Source organism: Arachis hypogaea, chromosome 2 (genome assembly GCF_003086295.3).
Source record: "Arachis hypogaea cultivar Tifrunner chromosome 2, arahy.Tifrunner.gnm2.J5K5, whole genome shotgun sequence".
Classification (NCBI taxonomy): domain Eukaryota; kingdom Viridiplantae; phylum Streptophyta; class Magnoliopsida; order Fabales; family Fabaceae; genus Arachis; species Arachis hypogaea.
The window spans coordinates 9,632,272-9,650,446 of NC_092037.1; the positions used below are offsets into that span (position 1 = coordinate 9,632,272).

At 31.0% G+C, this 18,175-nt stretch overlaps 1 protein-coding gene across 3 annotated transcripts; it reads left to right on the forward strand.

Annotated features, from left to right (window-relative positions):
- The first annotated feature begins 12,223 nt into the window (after positions 1-12,223).
- Positions 12,224-17,447, forward strand: LOC112736775 (ribosome-recycling factor, chloroplastic). 3 transcript variants are annotated; one of them, XR_003168829.3, is made up of 13 exons: positions 12,224-12,646; positions 12,737-12,878; positions 13,004-13,073; positions 13,243-13,338; positions 14,147-14,244; positions 14,532-14,643; positions 15,040-15,081; positions 15,378-15,434; positions 15,567-15,617; positions 16,202-16,258; positions 16,604-16,658; positions 17,120-17,165; positions 17,264-17,447. XR_003168829.3 is itself a non-coding variant. In XM_025786384.3 (12 exons), the coding sequence occupies exons 1-11, from the start codon at positions 12,553-12,555 to the stop codon at positions 16,619-16,621; spliced, it is 837 nt and encodes a 278-aa protein (XP_025642169.1). In that variant the 5' UTR covers positions 12,224-12,552; the 3' UTR covers positions 16,622-16,658; positions 17,120-17,447. The 3 variants fall into 3 exon arrangements, 2 of the variants coding, with proteins under 2 accessions (XP_025642169.1, XP_025642156.1); XM_025786384.3 differs by having other exon boundaries at positions 17,120-17,447; XM_025786371.3 differs by lacking the exons at positions 17,120-17,165; positions 17,264-17,447 and having other exon boundaries at positions 16,604-16,807.
- The last annotated feature ends 728 nt before the right edge of the window (positions 17,448-18,175 follow it).

The window sequence follows — 18,175 nt, forward strand, 5'->3', positions numbered from 1 at the left end:
GAATAGCTTCTCCCACTGCCTTAAGCAATACGTGTCTACCACCTGACGAAAGAAGATTGCACTTCCACCCTTGGATTCTTTTCCGAACCTTTTCTTTGATCATACTAAAAGAAGTCTTTTTCGATTTAGAGACTGTAGAAGGCAAACCAAGGTATTTATCCTGAGCCCCAATATGATTAATATTCATAGAGTTAGCCAGTAGTGTACGAGTAGTGGACGGAGTGTTGTGGCTAAAGAATACAGTAGATTTATTAAGATTTACCCTCTGGCCACTGATGCTTTCATAAGAATTCAATAAATGCAGGATATTTGAACATGCTTCAGGATTAGCCTTACAGAATAAAATGGAATCATTAGCAAACAGGAGGTGGTTGACCTTGGGACATCGCCTATGTATCTGAAGACCCTGAATTAGTCTGTTTTGTTCTGCCTTGTGTAGCAAGAAGGAGAGACCTTCTGCACAAAAAAAGAAAAAGATAAGGGGATAGAGGATCTCCTTGTCGAATACCTCTATTTGGTTTGAAGAAACCATAAGGTTGTCCTTCCACAATAACAGAATAAGAAACAGTTGTCACTAATTCTCGAATCCACATGATCCATCGAGAGTCAAAACCAAACTTCTCCAATATAAACCAAAGAAAGTGCCATTCCACCCTATCATATGCCTTACTCATATCTAATTTTAGCGCCATTTCATTTTCGAGACCCCTTTTTTTGTTCTTCAAGTAATGCATACACTCGTGAGCAATTAGGATATTATCAGAGATTAATCTTCCTTTAATAAAAGCACTTTGCGTAGGGCTAATTAGTCTATTCATCATACTCTGAAACCTATGTACAAATACTTTGGAGATAATCTTGTAAAAGACTGAAGATAGGCTTATTGGTCTTACCTGAGTCATATCTTTAGCATCAGAAATCTTGGGAATAAGACAGATCTGAGTGTGGTTAAAACCCTTCAAGATTCTGCCCCCAGAAAAGAAGCTCTTAACTGCTCGAAACACATCACCACTAAGTATGTTCCAGATGCTTTGAAAAAATTTTGCTGTCATACCATCATCTCCTGGGGCACTTTGAGGATGAATGCTAAATGTTGCGCGTTTCACTTCCTTCATAGTCACTGGTCTTTGAAGCCTACGGTTCATGTGAGATGTAACCTTAGGTTCAAAATCAGTAAACAGAGGTTAAGGGTTCTCATGACAAGTGGAGGAAAAGATGTCCTTGAAATAAGATTCAGCCACAGAAGCAATACCAGCATTTGAAGTAGCCACTTCACCATCATTGCCAGTTAGTTGCCAAATTCTATTCCTTCGGGTTCAATTTCTAAATTTCTGATGGAAGAAAGCTGTATTCTGATCACCAGATTTGAGCCATTTGACTCTAGACTTATCTTTCCAATAAGATTCCTCATTTTGCAATGCTTTTTCAAGTTTGTCCTCTATTTCTGAAATGATGTCGCCTCCATGAATTCCTGCTAAACGAAGTTCCTCTAATTCCGACTGTAGTAAATCAATCTCCACCTTCGAATTAGATCTGTGTTCTTGCTGCCATTTGACAATCTTATGCCGACAACGCTTTATTTTTTGAGCTAGGATATACATGGCTGAACCATCAATCTGTTCATGCCAAACCTCTCTAACAATCTGCCGTATTTCATCATTGGAACACCATCTTTCTTGAAATTTGAATCGGCGTTTAGATCTCTCAGTTCTCGGATTAGAGTCTAGGATAAAAGGGGCATGATCCGAGCCTGATTAAAATCAGTTATAACTTTTTATATATCCTTTACATGATTTAAAATCAGTTATAACTTATGACTATACAAAAGTACTTTACAATAATTTATAAGAGCTTTTATAAAATATCAATTGAATAAAAATCTGAAATTATAAAATTAATCTGTATTATTTTATATTCAAAATATTTTAGACTTAATATTACAATCTTAATAAATGAGAGTGAAAAATGTAATTTTTTTCTTGAATGTAAGTAAATCTAAAAATCATTTAACTTCATAACGACAATGCACATGCCTGTATAGTATTAAGTGTAGATTTAAATTATTAGTTGTAGAAAATAAATTTTATGTTTAGTAAATGAACAAAATAATTAAATAGGCAGTTTGAAGTGGGAACATAATGTGATAGCGGAGAAAGGGATTTGCATAGCAAACAAATAAACCTTTGAAAATTGGCCTATAATGAATGTACATATTGCAAATAAACAATTTTGTGTCGTGAACCATGATGCATTTTCCGAAGTTGGCTAGCGATATAGTGTGTGTTTGGATTACAGTATACAAATGAGAGTTTGTATAAAATTGATTTTGTAAATTTAATTTTGATCAAAAGTAAGTTTGTGTTAAAATAATTTATATTTGATCATTTTTGTATCAAAATAAATTATAGTAAAATAAATATTATTTGGCTTATACCATTTAAAATCACTTTTTGATAATAAAAATTACTAAAATGGACATCAACTTAAAATTTTTTTTATATTATGCTATTATTTTAATTTAGATATTTAAATATATCTTATTAGTTAATTTTATAATAAAATTAATATTTACTTACTAAAATAAAAATAACATATAAAAATAGATAAAATATATTTTTAAATAAAAAAATATAAATTATATATATATATATTATATAAAAGAATATTTAATCAAATGTTACATTTTCTAAGTATTAAATGTTACTTTAGTATTTTTTACATCGTACTCTTATTCTAGTATTCTTAATAATCTTATACTTAATATTAATTTGGAATCAAACGTTTATGATTTTATTATTATCTATGATTAATTTTTTATTTAATTTATCTTTTTTAATAGAATCATAATCTATATTATAAAACATTACACTAAAATATAGTATACGAGAATTACAATTATAAAAGAGAATACTGAAAATAATAAAAAAAAATTAAATATTTACTTTATAATGATTGAAACAAATCTAAAAGTTCTTGGTGATCTTTTTATATAATATATTTTTAGTATTTTTGGTACTCGTTTTTTAGTATGTTATAATTTTTTACTATTATTATTATTTACAGTTAATTTTTTGTTTAATTTACTTTACCTAATAGAATTAATAAATTATATTATAAAAAGATAATAACAAACATAATACACAAAAATCATAATTATAAAAGTGTATAATGTTAAACAAATAGTTAAAAAAATAAAAATAATAAATAATAGAAAATAGAACTCATATAAATAGAAATAACAAGAATTTTATAAATAATACAATAACATATATAAAGGATAAAGTTAGTAAAAGGTAAATAAATTATTAGTATCTATGACTAAAAGCCAGTTAAAAAAATGCAAAAATTACAGATAGTTGCTTCTTGTAAACGTAATTTTGACAACAAAATCACTTCTGCGTTTATGAGAAAAAAATTTGACAAACCAAAAGTTAAAACTTTCAAAAGATTTAAACGTACTTCTTCTCTTCCAACAAATTTTCCAAACACAACCATAGTTGTTCTTTTATTCATATTCTATTTTGTAATTAAAGATTGGTGACACTATTAAATGTGAGCGTTGTAAAGGGAAGGTCAATTGTACATACTAAGTGGGCTTCTAATTATATACGTACCTATCAATATTGCAGATTTGCAGCTATCCAATTTAATTCATGACCCCCACAAAAAAAACGATATAAATCTGAAAATTGTTAAAAGAACAAAAGTCCGCCTTGCTCCGCCAATTCTCTTTCTTTATTAATTTTTGTCTTTTTATTAATAATTTATTAAATATTAAATAACATATATAATTTTATAATTATTTTAATAAATTTATAATTTTTAAATTCACAAATATTAAAATTTTTATAATTTTAAATATATAAAAAACATAATTATTAACCAAATTTTTTAAAATAAAATTATAACTTAAAATATTTTTAATTATCATCTTCAATTAAAAAAAAACCGACAGACCCACCGAAAAAAACCCACCCTACCAAAACTGTCAAAACCTGCAGATTAAACGATACGAGTTAGGCAGAACTTTTTAATTTTTGCGGTTTTAAATATCCAATCTATCCCATTTTTTTAGCAAATTACGCAGACCAGCCCGAGTTTCAGCTCGTTTGCCACTCTTACTAACAACGGAGGTTTCGGCCAATTGGAATGATTATGCTTGTGTATGAGAGCAAAAAAAAAAATCAGGTTTTTGAGATTGAGAATGGATTAGTCGGTGGGTTTGCAAAAGATGAGGATGCTTTAGTGAAAGGGGCAGTTTTTGGACACGTTCTTATTTTGGCTTACTTGAGATTGCTCCATTTAAAATGATGTGATTGGGCCAAGCAAGCACAACTTAATTGGTTCTCACTTTATAAAATGGAGACCAATGTCATAAGAACACTTAAATTTTTTTTTAAAGACTTTTGCATGTGTCACATTGTTCATAACTTCATATTGTTCATGGACGTATTCAATAATTTATTTTTTAATAAATCAGAATAAAATTAATTTATTATAATAACAACAATAAATTCAATTGTGTACATTATAATTATCAGACCCAATTCAATCCAATCAGTTTATATAATCTGAACTGAGTCACGCTTAAATTTTTTGACAAAAAAACAAATATATCTCTAATTTTTTGTTCCTCAAACATGTAAATTCCTAAAAATTTAAAAATATAATTAGGTCCTAACAAAAAAAAAAAATACACCCTAACCCTAGGCCCTGTGAAGATGGATTATAATCTTAGTTTGAATTATTCGGATTATAAACATTGTCCTTGTGAAGATGGATGAAAAAAAGAGAGGAAATATGTGAATTTTAGGTTTATTCTGTGTTATTATAATTTTGACATCTGAATCATTTTTTAAACTTCTAATTTGTATTTTAAAATGATATGAAGATACAATGCACAACAAATTCTAAAATAAGCATCATATTACACATGCAAATAAATTTATGCGAGAAAAAATTTTAAATAAGCAACACTTTTTTCTTATGGTTGTCTCATATTTAAAATAATATTAGTTGATATTTTTTTACACATGCAAAATTTATTCTCCTTGAGCTTTCACCATGTCAGTTAAAGTTATGTAGGTAAATAAAGATAGTGTTTTCTTTTTGGGTGGGAATAATTTCTCTACAATTCTTGTTTAGCACTGAGCATGCCCTTTTACTTTGGAACAGTTTTTGATTACTAGGTGAGAATTCCCCCCCCCCCCCCCCCCCCAAATCCCCAAAACCAATAAAAAAAAAAAAAACAAAAACTGTTTTGGTGTTCGAACAAAATACTTAATGACAACTCCCACATATAAATTAATGCTTGTAGGCAAAGATTACCTTCATGGGCAGCCACTTCAGGCAGGTCTGTGGCACTTCGCCTTGTGTTTTAGCGAGGATCAGTAAACTCAACAATTATACCATGTGTCCCTCCTCCTACCTGCAAAGGAAAACCAGTCGAATCTGAATGTGCAAAGAATTCCAACTTCCAGGTGATTGTCAGGTATTAAAATTGAATAAATGGGAGATGTGGTGTCCTTAGAACAAAAAGAGTGTTTCAATTCTGCTTTTGTAGTTCAGTTGGAAGTGATTCACTTAAAATTGATCTTCCAGTAAATCAATTTATGTTTGGTACTTCATCTAAAACTGATTTTGACAGAGTATACAACTCAGAATCAATTTTTGCCTCCAAAATCAACCTTGTGGGAAGGGGCACCCCCCAAAAAAAGTGAATAACAAAAAGATAAAAACACAAGACTGGATTATTCATTCATTCTACAGATTTGAATTGAAAACTAAATTAAGAATTCTAAAAAGACAACCAATGGATAGGATTGTAACAAACTTTCTATTACTAAAGCAGTTGGAACATAGATCAATCTGCCTGTCAGACACATTACACGACTGATGAAATATATAACATGAAACAAAGATGCAAATAAATAATCATCACTGGAACAAGCATTCCAACAATGCATGTTTTTAATAATAGAATTTTTCTATCAACCTCAATGCAATACTAATTGAAATCCAAAAATTTAAATAACATCTCAAACTATACTCTCATCACACTATACTAGTTAATGCTACTGCAAGCCGTTGAACTTCGGATATTGTCCTTGTTGTAACAAATTCAAGGTACAATCACTAAGAAATTCAACTCAATGTTATCAATAAGTAATTATTTGAGTAGACCAGCAACAAATACAAAATTCAGGGAATGTTATCAATAACAAATTCATCTTAATGATTTTTCAGCAAAAAAAAACTAGCTCAGTGAATTTTCATCAACAAATTATTTAAGGTTCAGTGAAGTAACAAATTCACGGTTCAATCACTAACAAATTCAACTCAGTGATGATTTTCAGCAACAAAAAGATTTAGCTAAGTAATTACTTGAGTAGATAAGCAACAACTTCAAAATTCAAACCAATAACAAATTCATCTCAGTGATTTTTCAGCAATTAAAAAACTAGCTCAGTAAATTTTCATCAACAAATTATTCAAGGTTCATAATCAATAACAAATTCATGTTGATATTTTCAGCCACAACATCAAAGACAATAACAAAACAGAAAAGGGAAGAACAGGGAATTTGTTGGAACTCCCCAAATCGGGACCAACTTCTGGCTGCGCGAAAGAAGCTGACGGCGGGGAGGAAGCTCACGGCGAGAGTTGCTGACAGCGAGGAGCAAGCGCCGGGACCTGATGCTTCTGCCACCAGTGATGATGAGAGCAGGAAAGCTGCGCGAGACTGTGAGAGAGAGAGACCAGATCCGAGAGAGCGACGACGAGCTCGATGGCGACACCGGAGACCATGAGAGAGACCGGAGCCGAGAGAGGGAGGGGAGTTTGGGTGCGACAGCAGTGACAGGGATGAGAGAGCTCGAGGTTCAGTCTAGTGACATCGAGGGAGGAGTGTGAGAGTTAGCCTTGCCAAACGACGTCGTTTGTGGAAGTGAAAAAAACCAAAAAAAAAAATCATGATGCAGTCCGAGTCATGTAAATTGGCTGGTTCGACCGGGTCGAATAATAACTGGGTTTATGTTACTAGTGGCTCAGCCGCTTTTCTATTATTTTTAAAAAATTAATTTTTTTAAATTATAAATTTGATAAAATAATTTAAAAATTAAGAATAAAAAAATATTTAAAATATATATATAATTTGTAAGTTATTTAATTTTTAGAACGTCTAAAAATTATAAATTTAAATTAAATAAGATATTAAGAAAATTATTATATTATTATTTTGTGTAACAAAATCAAGATAAATATTTATTAAGTAATTATTTATAAATATTACATAAGTTTTTTTATTTTTAACAATATTTAATTTGAATCAAAAATAAAAATTTATGTTCAAAACATTCTTTATCTTCATGCATAATTTTAATAAATAAAAATATTTTATTTTTTAATTTTATATTTAATTTATTAAATTATCTTTAATTTTTATTATTTTTTTAAAATTATTAATTTATACTTTTATTATATCTCCTCATTGTATCACACACTATTATTTTCTTACTATTATTCTCTATACACATACCTGTCATTGTCTTATCCAAAGTTCTGAAAATCGGACCAATCACCGAACTGCTCTAATCACTTACACTAGTTTATTAGTTCAATCGGTCTAATCGTGGTTCAACCGAAAAAATTATTCCATAATAAAATAATAAATAAATTATAAATAAACATTCAAAAATATCTTTCAAATTTAAAACTCTACATAAAATAGTCACAAAAAAAACTCTACATAAAATATCATCAACTAAATGTTAAATTAACAATTTTGTTTATTGTATTTTAATACGTTTATTTTAATAATATTTTTGGATTATCTAAATTTTTAATATAAATTATTTAACATTGTTAGAGCCAAAAAATTTAAGAAATAAAATTAATATTTCTTTTAAGGATGATTATCATCAAAATTATAAATACATGATAAAAACTTAGAGTACATTAAAATAGAATTATAATAAAAATAATTCAAACAGTAAATTAACAATATAAATTTATTAAGTGAATAATTATCAATCATTGTATTATAGATATATGTAACATATTATATTAGAAATAATTGAAAGTTCACTAAGTATAAAATAAAATTTTAAAAAAATGATAATTTATATCTACTAATGTTATTATCACCATATAGATCAACTCTATTACTGCTATGAGTATCTGAATATTTAAAAAGTAATATATTGTTGGCATGAGATAAATATATTTTAATTTTTACCGAAAATGAAGTGATTTCTTATATAAATCATATCTACAAAGAGCACATTAGAATAAAAGTATAATAATAATAATAATAATCAAAATATGGATGTAACGAAAAACTTATTACTTATAGTTTATCATATTGTAGGAGTAAACTATAGTATTTGTTTTGTTGTAGAATTAATTTAGATAGAGCTCTTAGGCAAAATATTAACGTTGAAGTATGGAGCTGCACTAATAACATGAATATATAAAATGAGAGAAATGGGCAGGAAAGTAGTGAGAGACAACGTCAAAGTGGGATAAGTGTGTAGTTGTTCTAATAACATGAATATGAATATGAATAAGAATAAGAGATGAGAGAAATTGGTGTGAGTTTTTTAAAATTGAAGAATTGACGTTAAGTGAAGTAGTTAATTAAAAATGTATTATTGAAAAAAAAATTTGAATACTAAACACTATAAGAAAAACGTTAAGTACTGTCGAATTTAGCGTTGCAGAATAATGACAAAATTACTGTCGGATTTACTGATAATAACGGCGTCGAATTCGTAAGGTTAAGTAATTATCGGCGGATTTTGGTTTTCTACAGTAAATCTGTCAGTAATATTTGGAGAAAAACAAAAATAAAATGACGCATTCTTTACCGTTAGATTTATCATCAGATTTTTCCGACGGTAAAACCAATTAGTAAAACGATGCATTTTGATGACTCATAATGGTTAACCGTTGGATTTTTTCGACGGTAAATCCGATGATAACTGGGACGTAAATTCAAATCGCGAACCTCTTCCCCATCATTCAAGATTTACTCCCTCTCTCACTAAACAATTTCCTTCCCTCTCCCCAAAACCACCATGCCGCCGTCAACACCGCCATCATCACAGCCCCCTCTCCGTCGCCATCAGCCCACCCACCACCGAGACCCCTTCATTCTTCTTTTTCTCCCTCTTTTCTTTTTGCCACTTCACTGTTAACCTTTTTCGTTCTTCGAACCGCTGTGTCGCACCACAGAGCCACCACTGTCACTGCCCAGCTTGGCCTTTCTCCCCTCTCACATCTCTACTCGACTTTGCTTTCTGCTCGCGTCTCGCTGCACCTCGCTCCGCCGTCTCTATGGGTGGTTTTTGCTGCTTGTGGAAGGTCGTTCGTGCGTCCGTGATTGTGCTGTCTGCACACTGCTGTGAGTCATCCACCTTCTCAAATTGATTCTGTTTCTGCAAGAATAGGTAACAGATTCAAATGTAAATATTAAAAATAGAAGCTTCTCTGCTTAATGCTGATGCATGTTGAAATTCGATTAGATTATACTTTATTTCGTTAATTAAAATATCTATATTGAGTTAATTGAAATCTCTATATTAGGCTAAAATATTTTGTTGGAAATTGAAAAAATTATCAAGCTATCCATTTTAACATATCGAAAAATGATTGAGAAATTAAGTTATATTAAAGCATATGTTGCTTATTAAGGATGCATATTTGAAAAAGAAAACTAGTTTAACCTTTTCTTCTATTTGATAAAAGTGGAGATGGATGTTTATGTCTGATTGTTTATATCTAACTATTTTTCTTTTAATAGATTATATCCACATGTATGTAAACTATATACTGAATGAAATATTATTCTAACAGATTTTGTTTTTAGAGTGAAAAAATTTTTATTTTTTATTTAATTATTTTTTTCTTTTTTCTATGAAAACCTGGTTAGATTATGTATATGATGAGTATAGAGACTGTGTTTTTATACGTGTTTAGAGATGGTTGAATTTGAGTTTATAAATATACTGAGGTTTTGCTGATTGTTGAATTGGTTTTTCTTATTTTAAATTTAAATTTAAACTTTTAATTTCAACTATAAAAAGTGTTTCGGTTATTGAACTGAATTGTTGAATATTGTTACTTGTTGTTTTAAACAAAACAATTATATTGTAGCTAAATAATTAGAAGACGAGACAAAAAAGACAAGGGTGATATAGGTCCTATTAGGGTTATCCTCTGAGGTTCAATCAAATTCGGTGTAAATGTATAGTATGGGTTGAGCTATACTGTAAACTATGTTTATCTATTTAGATAAGTAAATTTTAATTAGTACATCCATTTGGTTGTAATATTTGTTTTGCTCTTTATAATTAATCTTATTATTTGTAAGTATTTAAATTTATATTGAGTTAATATTTAAAGTGGTCCTTGAACTTGCAGTTGAGTTTTAATGTCGTTCCTGAATTTAAAATTACTCTAAATTTATCTCTAAATTTAATAACCGTTGTCCCTACTTTTCGGTGACGAAATAATGATGCAGTTAGATAGAAGCCACGCTAGACTGGTAAAACATCGCCGTTGTCTTTTTGGTTTTCAAAGAGAACAGAAATGACTTTGTTTAGGGTATTTTGAGGGGTTTTAAACATTCTGTCATTGAAAAATATTCTAGAAACGACTGTTGTTAAATTTAGGGACAAATTTGAGACAATTTTAAGTTTAAGGATGACATTGAAGTTTGATTGTAATTGTAAATTCAGGAACCACTTTGAGAATTAACTCTATATATATTCTCTTAAAAAAAATTTAAGGGTGAATATCCACCTCGATTTCTAATAATTGTTTCGAAGGATTACAAGGTCCTTAATAAAAAAAAAAATACTCTTTTTGAATTTTTAATATTTAATTTTGTGAGACTAATTAGTTCCTCTTTCAATAATCTCTTCAAAACATACTCATGTGATTTGTTAGTTACTAAAATTTAATTTTTATAAAATTATAATTTAAAAATTATTAATATTTTTCAGTTTTACACAATAAATTTAATTAATATATTTAAAAAGGAAAAATATATGGAACCAACTAATAATCAGCCAAGAATGGAACAACATAATTAATTATAATTAGTTTTATTAATTTATAATTTAATTTGTTTGTTAAATTATTGTTGACCACGTTCAAAACATGAGGGAAGATACACTAGTGTTAGGAGAGAATCACGGAACAGATGCTTTGATCATTCATTAGTTGGTTTCATATAATTAATTATGTTTTATTAATGCGTAACACATGAAACATAAAAATCATATCCAAAACCATCTAATTTACAAGAAAAAGAAACATCCGTGTGCCTATCAGTAGCAACATCCGGTTAAAGTCATCGGTGTCTTTGGTTTACCAGTTGGCTGATTCTTGGCTTATATAGAGTTGGTTCCCTAGCATTGTTGATTTAAAAAATAATTTAAAAACCTAAATACTTATGACAATTATTTCTAAAAAACAACGAAACTCTCAACAAAAAAAATCTATCAATCCTAATTGATTCTGAATAGATAAATTAACAGTTTAATATATCATGTAGGTTTATTCTATTAATACAAAAAAATATTAACAAAAAAATTAATCAACCTAACAGAAATAAAGATAAAAAATCGAAAAAGTTTTTTCTCTTAAGGATCCCGTTTCGAAGTAATTTTCGTGTAGGGATGTCAACGGAGCAGGGCGGGGGCGGGGGATGCCTCCCTGCTCTCCATCTCGCCCCCAGATTTGCTCTCTATCTCCGTCCACGTTCCTGGTCGTGGGGAATATTGCTCCCATCCCCATTTTTCATAGAGCTCCATTCCCAATCTATCTGATAGTTCTAACTAATTATTAATTTCCATATGAATAGAGTTGTAAGTATCCATCCTATACAAAAACAGCAAGATTTTATACAAAAAGTCTAAACGATAAGATGATGACTTCTTTTGAAATGACGCAGTGAGAGACGCAATGGCGAGTCAAAGGACAAAGCAATGGATGAGGTGGAAGACGCGTGAATTGAGAGGAAAATGGACACGATGGTAGAGTTACGAAAAGGAACATCGCAAATAGAGAGCACGACGCATTAAGAATGATGGCACGGTGAGGTGTAACAATGCGGCAAGAAGAGAGAGTGACGAGGGGTGGCTGCAGAGAGGCTGGATGGAATATGAGGATTAGAATAATTCAACTATTAAAGACAATTCAATAAATTTACGAATTTTGGAGATTATCGAAAATGGACAGGATCCCCACTTGGATCCCACACCTACGTCGGAAAAATTATATCCCCTGTTTCCATCTCTGCAAAAAAAAAAATTTCACTATCGAATCTCCATTCGGAACATTCCCACAAGAATCTGCTTATAGGAGTTTTGCCATCCCTATTTTCGTGGCCGTTTGCAATTTTTTCTTGGAATTTAATTACAAACCAAATTCCTAGCCAAGCCAAACAATCCCGTGAAAATTCTTATCCACAGAGACAACACCACAAGGCTTAAGCTTCGCGCTCAGCAGAGTCACTACTCACTCATAGGGTCAGCTTATTTGGGCATGGCAACGTCAATCTCTCCGACTCCCACACTACCCTCTGTCCGCTCCTCTATTTTCCCACAAAACCCTCCCAAACCCCTCCTTTCCCTTCCAGGTACCTCTCTTCTCTTCTCTTCTCCTTTCACATCTTCATCACTTCCTTCACACCCAAAAACAAAAGGATCTTTTTTCTTTCTTTCTGCAGAGTTCTTTCGTGGAGGCTCCAATTCCAGCTGCGTGAAACGCTCATGGGCCTCTTCTTCAAGCTATGTCACTCTCAAGCTTTCCAATGCCTTTAGAGTCTCTGCAAGACCCTTACTTTCCAAAGGGGCCTTGTTGAACAGGAGGTAAGTAGAAAAACCTAGTCCTGAAGAGTGAAGACCCTTACTTTCCAGTTCTTTATTTGTTTATATTTGTTTTGAAATGGTTATGTGGCTCCAAATTGGATTATGGGGTTGTTGAATGTCTCCAGAATGGGAATCGTGAGGGCTGCAACTATTGAAGAAATTGAAGCTGAAAAAGCTGCCATTGAGAAAGATGTCGTAAGTCTCTCTCTCTCTCTCTCTCTCTCTCTCTCTCAATGAAGATTGGTTTTTTTGAAGCTTTTGAAGAGAAACATATAATGTGGGTGGTTGTGTGAATTTTTGTTGATTTTTTTATGATATATATTATTTTTTTTATTCTGCTTCTTTTATCCATGTGGGTCCGTAGAAAATCAGGATGGAAAGAAGTATTGAAAGTGTTCGGGCAAATTTCAATTCCATAAGGACAGGGAGAGCAAACCCAGCAATGCTTGATAAAATTGAGGTATGCATGCAATGCAGTTACTCTATTTTCTTTTTCTTTTTTTTGACTCATTGTGCTATTAAATTATAGAGAGATGCTTAGCAGCTTAGCGATTTTTTTTTTTTTATTTTTAACCAATTTTGTCTAGTTGGGTACTGTTTGATTTTTCAGTTATATATCACTTATGCAGTGTTGAAAACAATTTTAATTTTTGTAATCCAAAACAATTCACATCATATGATTTGTTTCATTTAAGAAATTTCAGAGGGAGGTTTAGGAAATGTCTGTATGTGGAACTCCATGACTTCTATTCTATCTCTGTAATTTTCATCATTATATATCTCGGCAACTATTTGAATTATCATAGTCCTTTGCTAATAACAATCTATGTTATTTTGATACAAACTTCACAAAATTTTTGGATGGTGAAAAACGCAGTGAGAACATTCTATGTGTATGTTTTGCATCTTTGTTACAAAGACGCATGTAGGTTTACAGAACTTCTCGACATTCTAATTTGTCAGTAATGGTCACTTTCTCTTTGTTGCATAGTCCTTGCATTGCAGCATTTTATTAATTATGAACAAGACTTTTCATTTCTCAATTTCATTTGTACTTCATCTGCTTGTCACATTGTTATTTAGTATTGCTAACAATTCTACGGAACCTACATTGAGGAAACTGCCACACCAAATTGGCAACTTGTACTTTTTATCCAACCCACCACATTGCTTATACCATAATGCATTATTTATACGATGAATTAGATGTCAATGTATTCATCAATAGTTTCTTTCTGTAGATGAGCAATTTTATAACATGTTTCTAGGTGGAATACTATGGAAGTCCAGTTAGCTTGAAGAGCATTGCTCAAATTAGCACCCCTGATGCCAGTTCTCTTCTGGTACAGCCATATGACAAATCAAGGTATGTTGTGCACTTATCCATGATAAAGGAGAATGATTGATTATTGTTGAATTAGATCAAAAACATTAATTTGATCTTATCCATGTTTTTGTAACGGTAAAGGTCTTTTTGTTATGGTCTGTGTCTTTATTACTTCAAGTACTCTCTGTGGACTTTATTATATTAGTTTTGAGCGAGAAGTGCTTATTAGTGCATACAATCTCATTTTAGGCATTCTTCAATCACATGTATATGTTGTGTGTAGAGTATTTCTTAATGAACTCTTGGTTCTTTGTATTGTCTTTCAGCTTGAAGGCTATTGAGAAAGCCATAGTTAGCTCTGATGTTGGTATGACTCCAAATAATGATGGTGAAGTGATAAGGTTGACTCTCCCACAATTGACATCTGAAAGGAGGAAGGTATTTTCCATTTCCAGTTCTTTCCTTAATGAGATTCCTTATCATTCCCCATTCCTTATGGGAATCATTGTATACATGGATTCAATATAATATTTCTAGTTGGTTCTTCAATGTTTATTTAATTATTAACAAAATGACAAAGCATTACCACTTCTGTAGCCACGAGCCCATGACCCATGAGAAAAGTGAGTTCTTGAGGGAAATGTTTACTAAATATCCCACCATAATTCCAATAGAATTGTTTTAGTTTTCAATTTATATTGTTTACTGAGTACCGATGTTATATTGTGTTTCTTTATGCATATGTTCTAGGGAATCTTATGAAGGTCAAATTGAACATTTGAACTTTATGTGATCTCAGAAATTTAAGCTATATTTTCTTGCTTTTCTTTCTAGGAACTATCAAAGGTAGTGGCTAAACAAGCTGAAGAAGGGAAGGTACATCTGCACAAATTTTAACTTGAGATAATGAATTTCCTCTTGTTTGTTGCCAAATTGAGGGGTACATGGGGAATGCTAAGGCTAACACTCTTAGTGGAAAAAATGGGAAGTCGGTCACGCAACATTTATCTTATTTTGATGTACCATCACTTGCTGACTTGCCATGCAAATCATATAATTTTTGTGTTGCATGCTTCTAAGATCAATGTTTTGGCTAATGGCAGCTTTTTTAAATTTCCTTTCTATTGGTTCCCCCCTCCCTCTCCCTTTTTTTTAATTTTCTTTTCCCCCAGGTAGCTTTGAGGAATATAAGAAGAGATGCATTGAAAGCTTATGAAAAACTTGAGAAGGTTTGAATTCTTGGATTATTCTCCTTTCTTGATTCTCTTTAAGCAATTTCTCCGTTGCTTTTCACTCTTACTTTGCTGCTTGATTGTCAGATTTCAATAATTTTTCATCATTTTCTTGAAATTTTATTATAGGAGAAAAAGCTTTCTGAAGATAACGTGAAGGATTTGTCAAGTGATTTGCAGGTAACAACTTGATACCATAAGCATAGATTATTATAAACTTTTAGTCTAGTTAAACTTCCCTGCCATCTCTCTTTTTACTCTCTTGGGAGCATATTAATAGTGTTAAATGGAAAACAATCACATATGCAAACCTCAAGGTTCAAGAAACGATGTCACCAAAAGAATACATCCTCTGCCTTCAAGGAAACAAGAGAAACGAGGGGTTAGATTATGCTAGATATGTGCATTTGCATTCTTTATAGAGTTATACCTGTCCAATGTAGTGGGAATACTCTATAGGTATGAAAGAGTTGAATTGATCTTTTGGATATTGCAGATACATGACCATTTTTATGAATTTTATTTTTTCATACCTTAGCAATATCTGTTATATTTTTGTGCACGTCACATGTCCGCTCAAATATCCATGTTGGTTTTCCATTAGCATGGTTATTTTCCTCCTATATTTATTTATTTATTTTACAGGTACATGGTAAATACCGAATTTGTAAGACAAGTTTTATTATTGAAAAGTACAAAAAAATAAAATAAAATAGAGATAATTTTAGTTCTTTTCTCACAGAAATTGTGTTATCTTTTTGCAGAAGTTGACAGATGAGTATATGAAAAAGGTTGATACCATCTTCAAACAAAAAGAGAAGGTGTCATATATTTTCTTTTTACTCATATGCTCAATTATAGCATGCACAGATGATCAAATTAACGAGACTACTGCACAAACGACTTATATAAGTCTTTGTATAGGACTAATTACTTGTGTGATTTACCTTTTTTTTTCTTTAAATAAATTTTGTGGTATTAAATAGATCAATATAGTGTATTAGCATTTTAAAGTTTTATACAAGTTGCTTCATTTGAATATGTTGACTCACTTGGGTGCCTTGGACATGCAAGTGGACAATGTTAATAAGTTGATGGATCAATGTTAAGCTTGTGTTCATACAATAATCTCATTCATCTGACTAATAACTTCTCCTCTCTTTCAGGAATTGCTGACAGTTTGATGCTTCAGTATACAAAATATATTGGGATCTCTAGAAGGTCAAGTTTTGTATATGCTTTTATTTGAGTTGGATAATTGATGTCTGTTTATAGTTTTATACAACTTATAAAGAACAACTTTTGAATTGAATATGAACATTTTTTTAACTTGGATAATGGTGAATCAATGATTCAGCTTGTCATTTTAATTAGGCCCTTGTAGAGTATATATGCTGATTTTAATCCTAATTGAGTTCTTTATGAGTTTTGTTGAGTGTGAACTGGTAGATTCTATAAGACTACAATCCCAATTTGAGTAGAGAAAAAGTAGTTTTGACCATTTATTTTCAATTTTCCAAACATCTAAGATTTTACATTAAAAATATAGTTAAAGTAAGAGGCATGAATGACCAATAATGCCAAAGGATTTGACACTGAAATGTATAAAACTTTCAATTATTTTGTTCTTACAGAACCATCTAAGAATTTCTCTTTTTTCTTTTTATCTTTTGGATTTTTAGTGTGGCATAAGGTGATAAGGATGGGTCATATGCTCATATTGATGTGGTAATAAACTTCGGTACAAAACTTTTAATTATTTTGTTCTGATCATCTAAGAATTTCTCATTGTAAATTGTTTACGTTTTTTGGTGTGTGGCATAAAGATGGGTCGTATGCTCATTGATGTTGCACATGGTCGACTCTCCAAAAGACATGAGTTGTGTAGGTTTCGTTGAAATCCTGTGATTCATGCAAATTATCATACTTTTCTCTCCGAATTGCGTAAACAAGAAACAGCAGTGCAAATGTAAATTTTATGGGATGTGAGACATGTTTTGTGTTGCTCTACTCGATTTTCATTTCTCTGTCATTTTCTTTGTATACATAACATTTATTGAGAGGGTAAGTCTAAGATTGGGCATATCTTTGAAATAGCATAAATCATGGAATTGATTTTTACTTGTAGCGGTTGAAAAGATGAGAATAAATTTAAAATCAGATTTTAAAAAAAAAATTTGTTGAATATTTTAGTCTTTTATAAATTTAACAAAAATATTATGTATATATGAAAAATTAGTTATCATGAATTTGTGTATAAATAGATTTGTTATTTAATTCATTTTTAATATATTTTTTATTTAAATGTATAAGTAACTCATTTAGTAATTGATCTTTTGTATATATTTAATATGGTAGTAAATTTAATTACCAAAACAATTTCTAAAAAATCTTAGACATACCTATTGTTACGGTGGGTAACCGGAGATTGTCTGAATGGATAGCGCTGGCTGGCCCGTATGTGTGAAGGAGGAGGTTTCCGTGTGAGTGTGCAACTCGGGAGACTCCGCCCGACTTGTGCTCGTGAGTGAATGGGGGGTGGTACCTGCAAAGACACTCCGATGCCTAAGTTAGCAAGAGTGTGAGCAGGTCTATATAGTATTGGATTTAGAGATACCTGAGGGGTGTCAGTGTATTTATAGTGGTGAGCCAATAACCACCGTTGGAGTAGTGCCGTATCTTTTGGGTGTTAACTGCCCCTCTATCTTAGGGAGGTTAAGATATGGCTTGATGAAGCG

Excerpts from the sequence above, each read along its gene's own strand:
- LOC112736775 (XM_025786384.3), top strand. The coding sequence starts at position 12,553 with ATGGCAACGTCAATCTCTCCGACTCCCACACTACCCTCTGTCCGCTCC. Across the intron at positions 14,245-14,531 it reads CAGCCATATGACAAATCAAG|CTTGAAGGCTATTGAGAAAG; the intron begins GTATGTTGTGCA and ends ATTGTCTTTCAG. Across the intron at positions 14,644-15,039 it reads TGACATCTGAAAGGAGGAAG|GAACTATCAAAGGTAGTGGC; the intron begins GTATTTTCCATT and ends TTTTCTTTCTAG.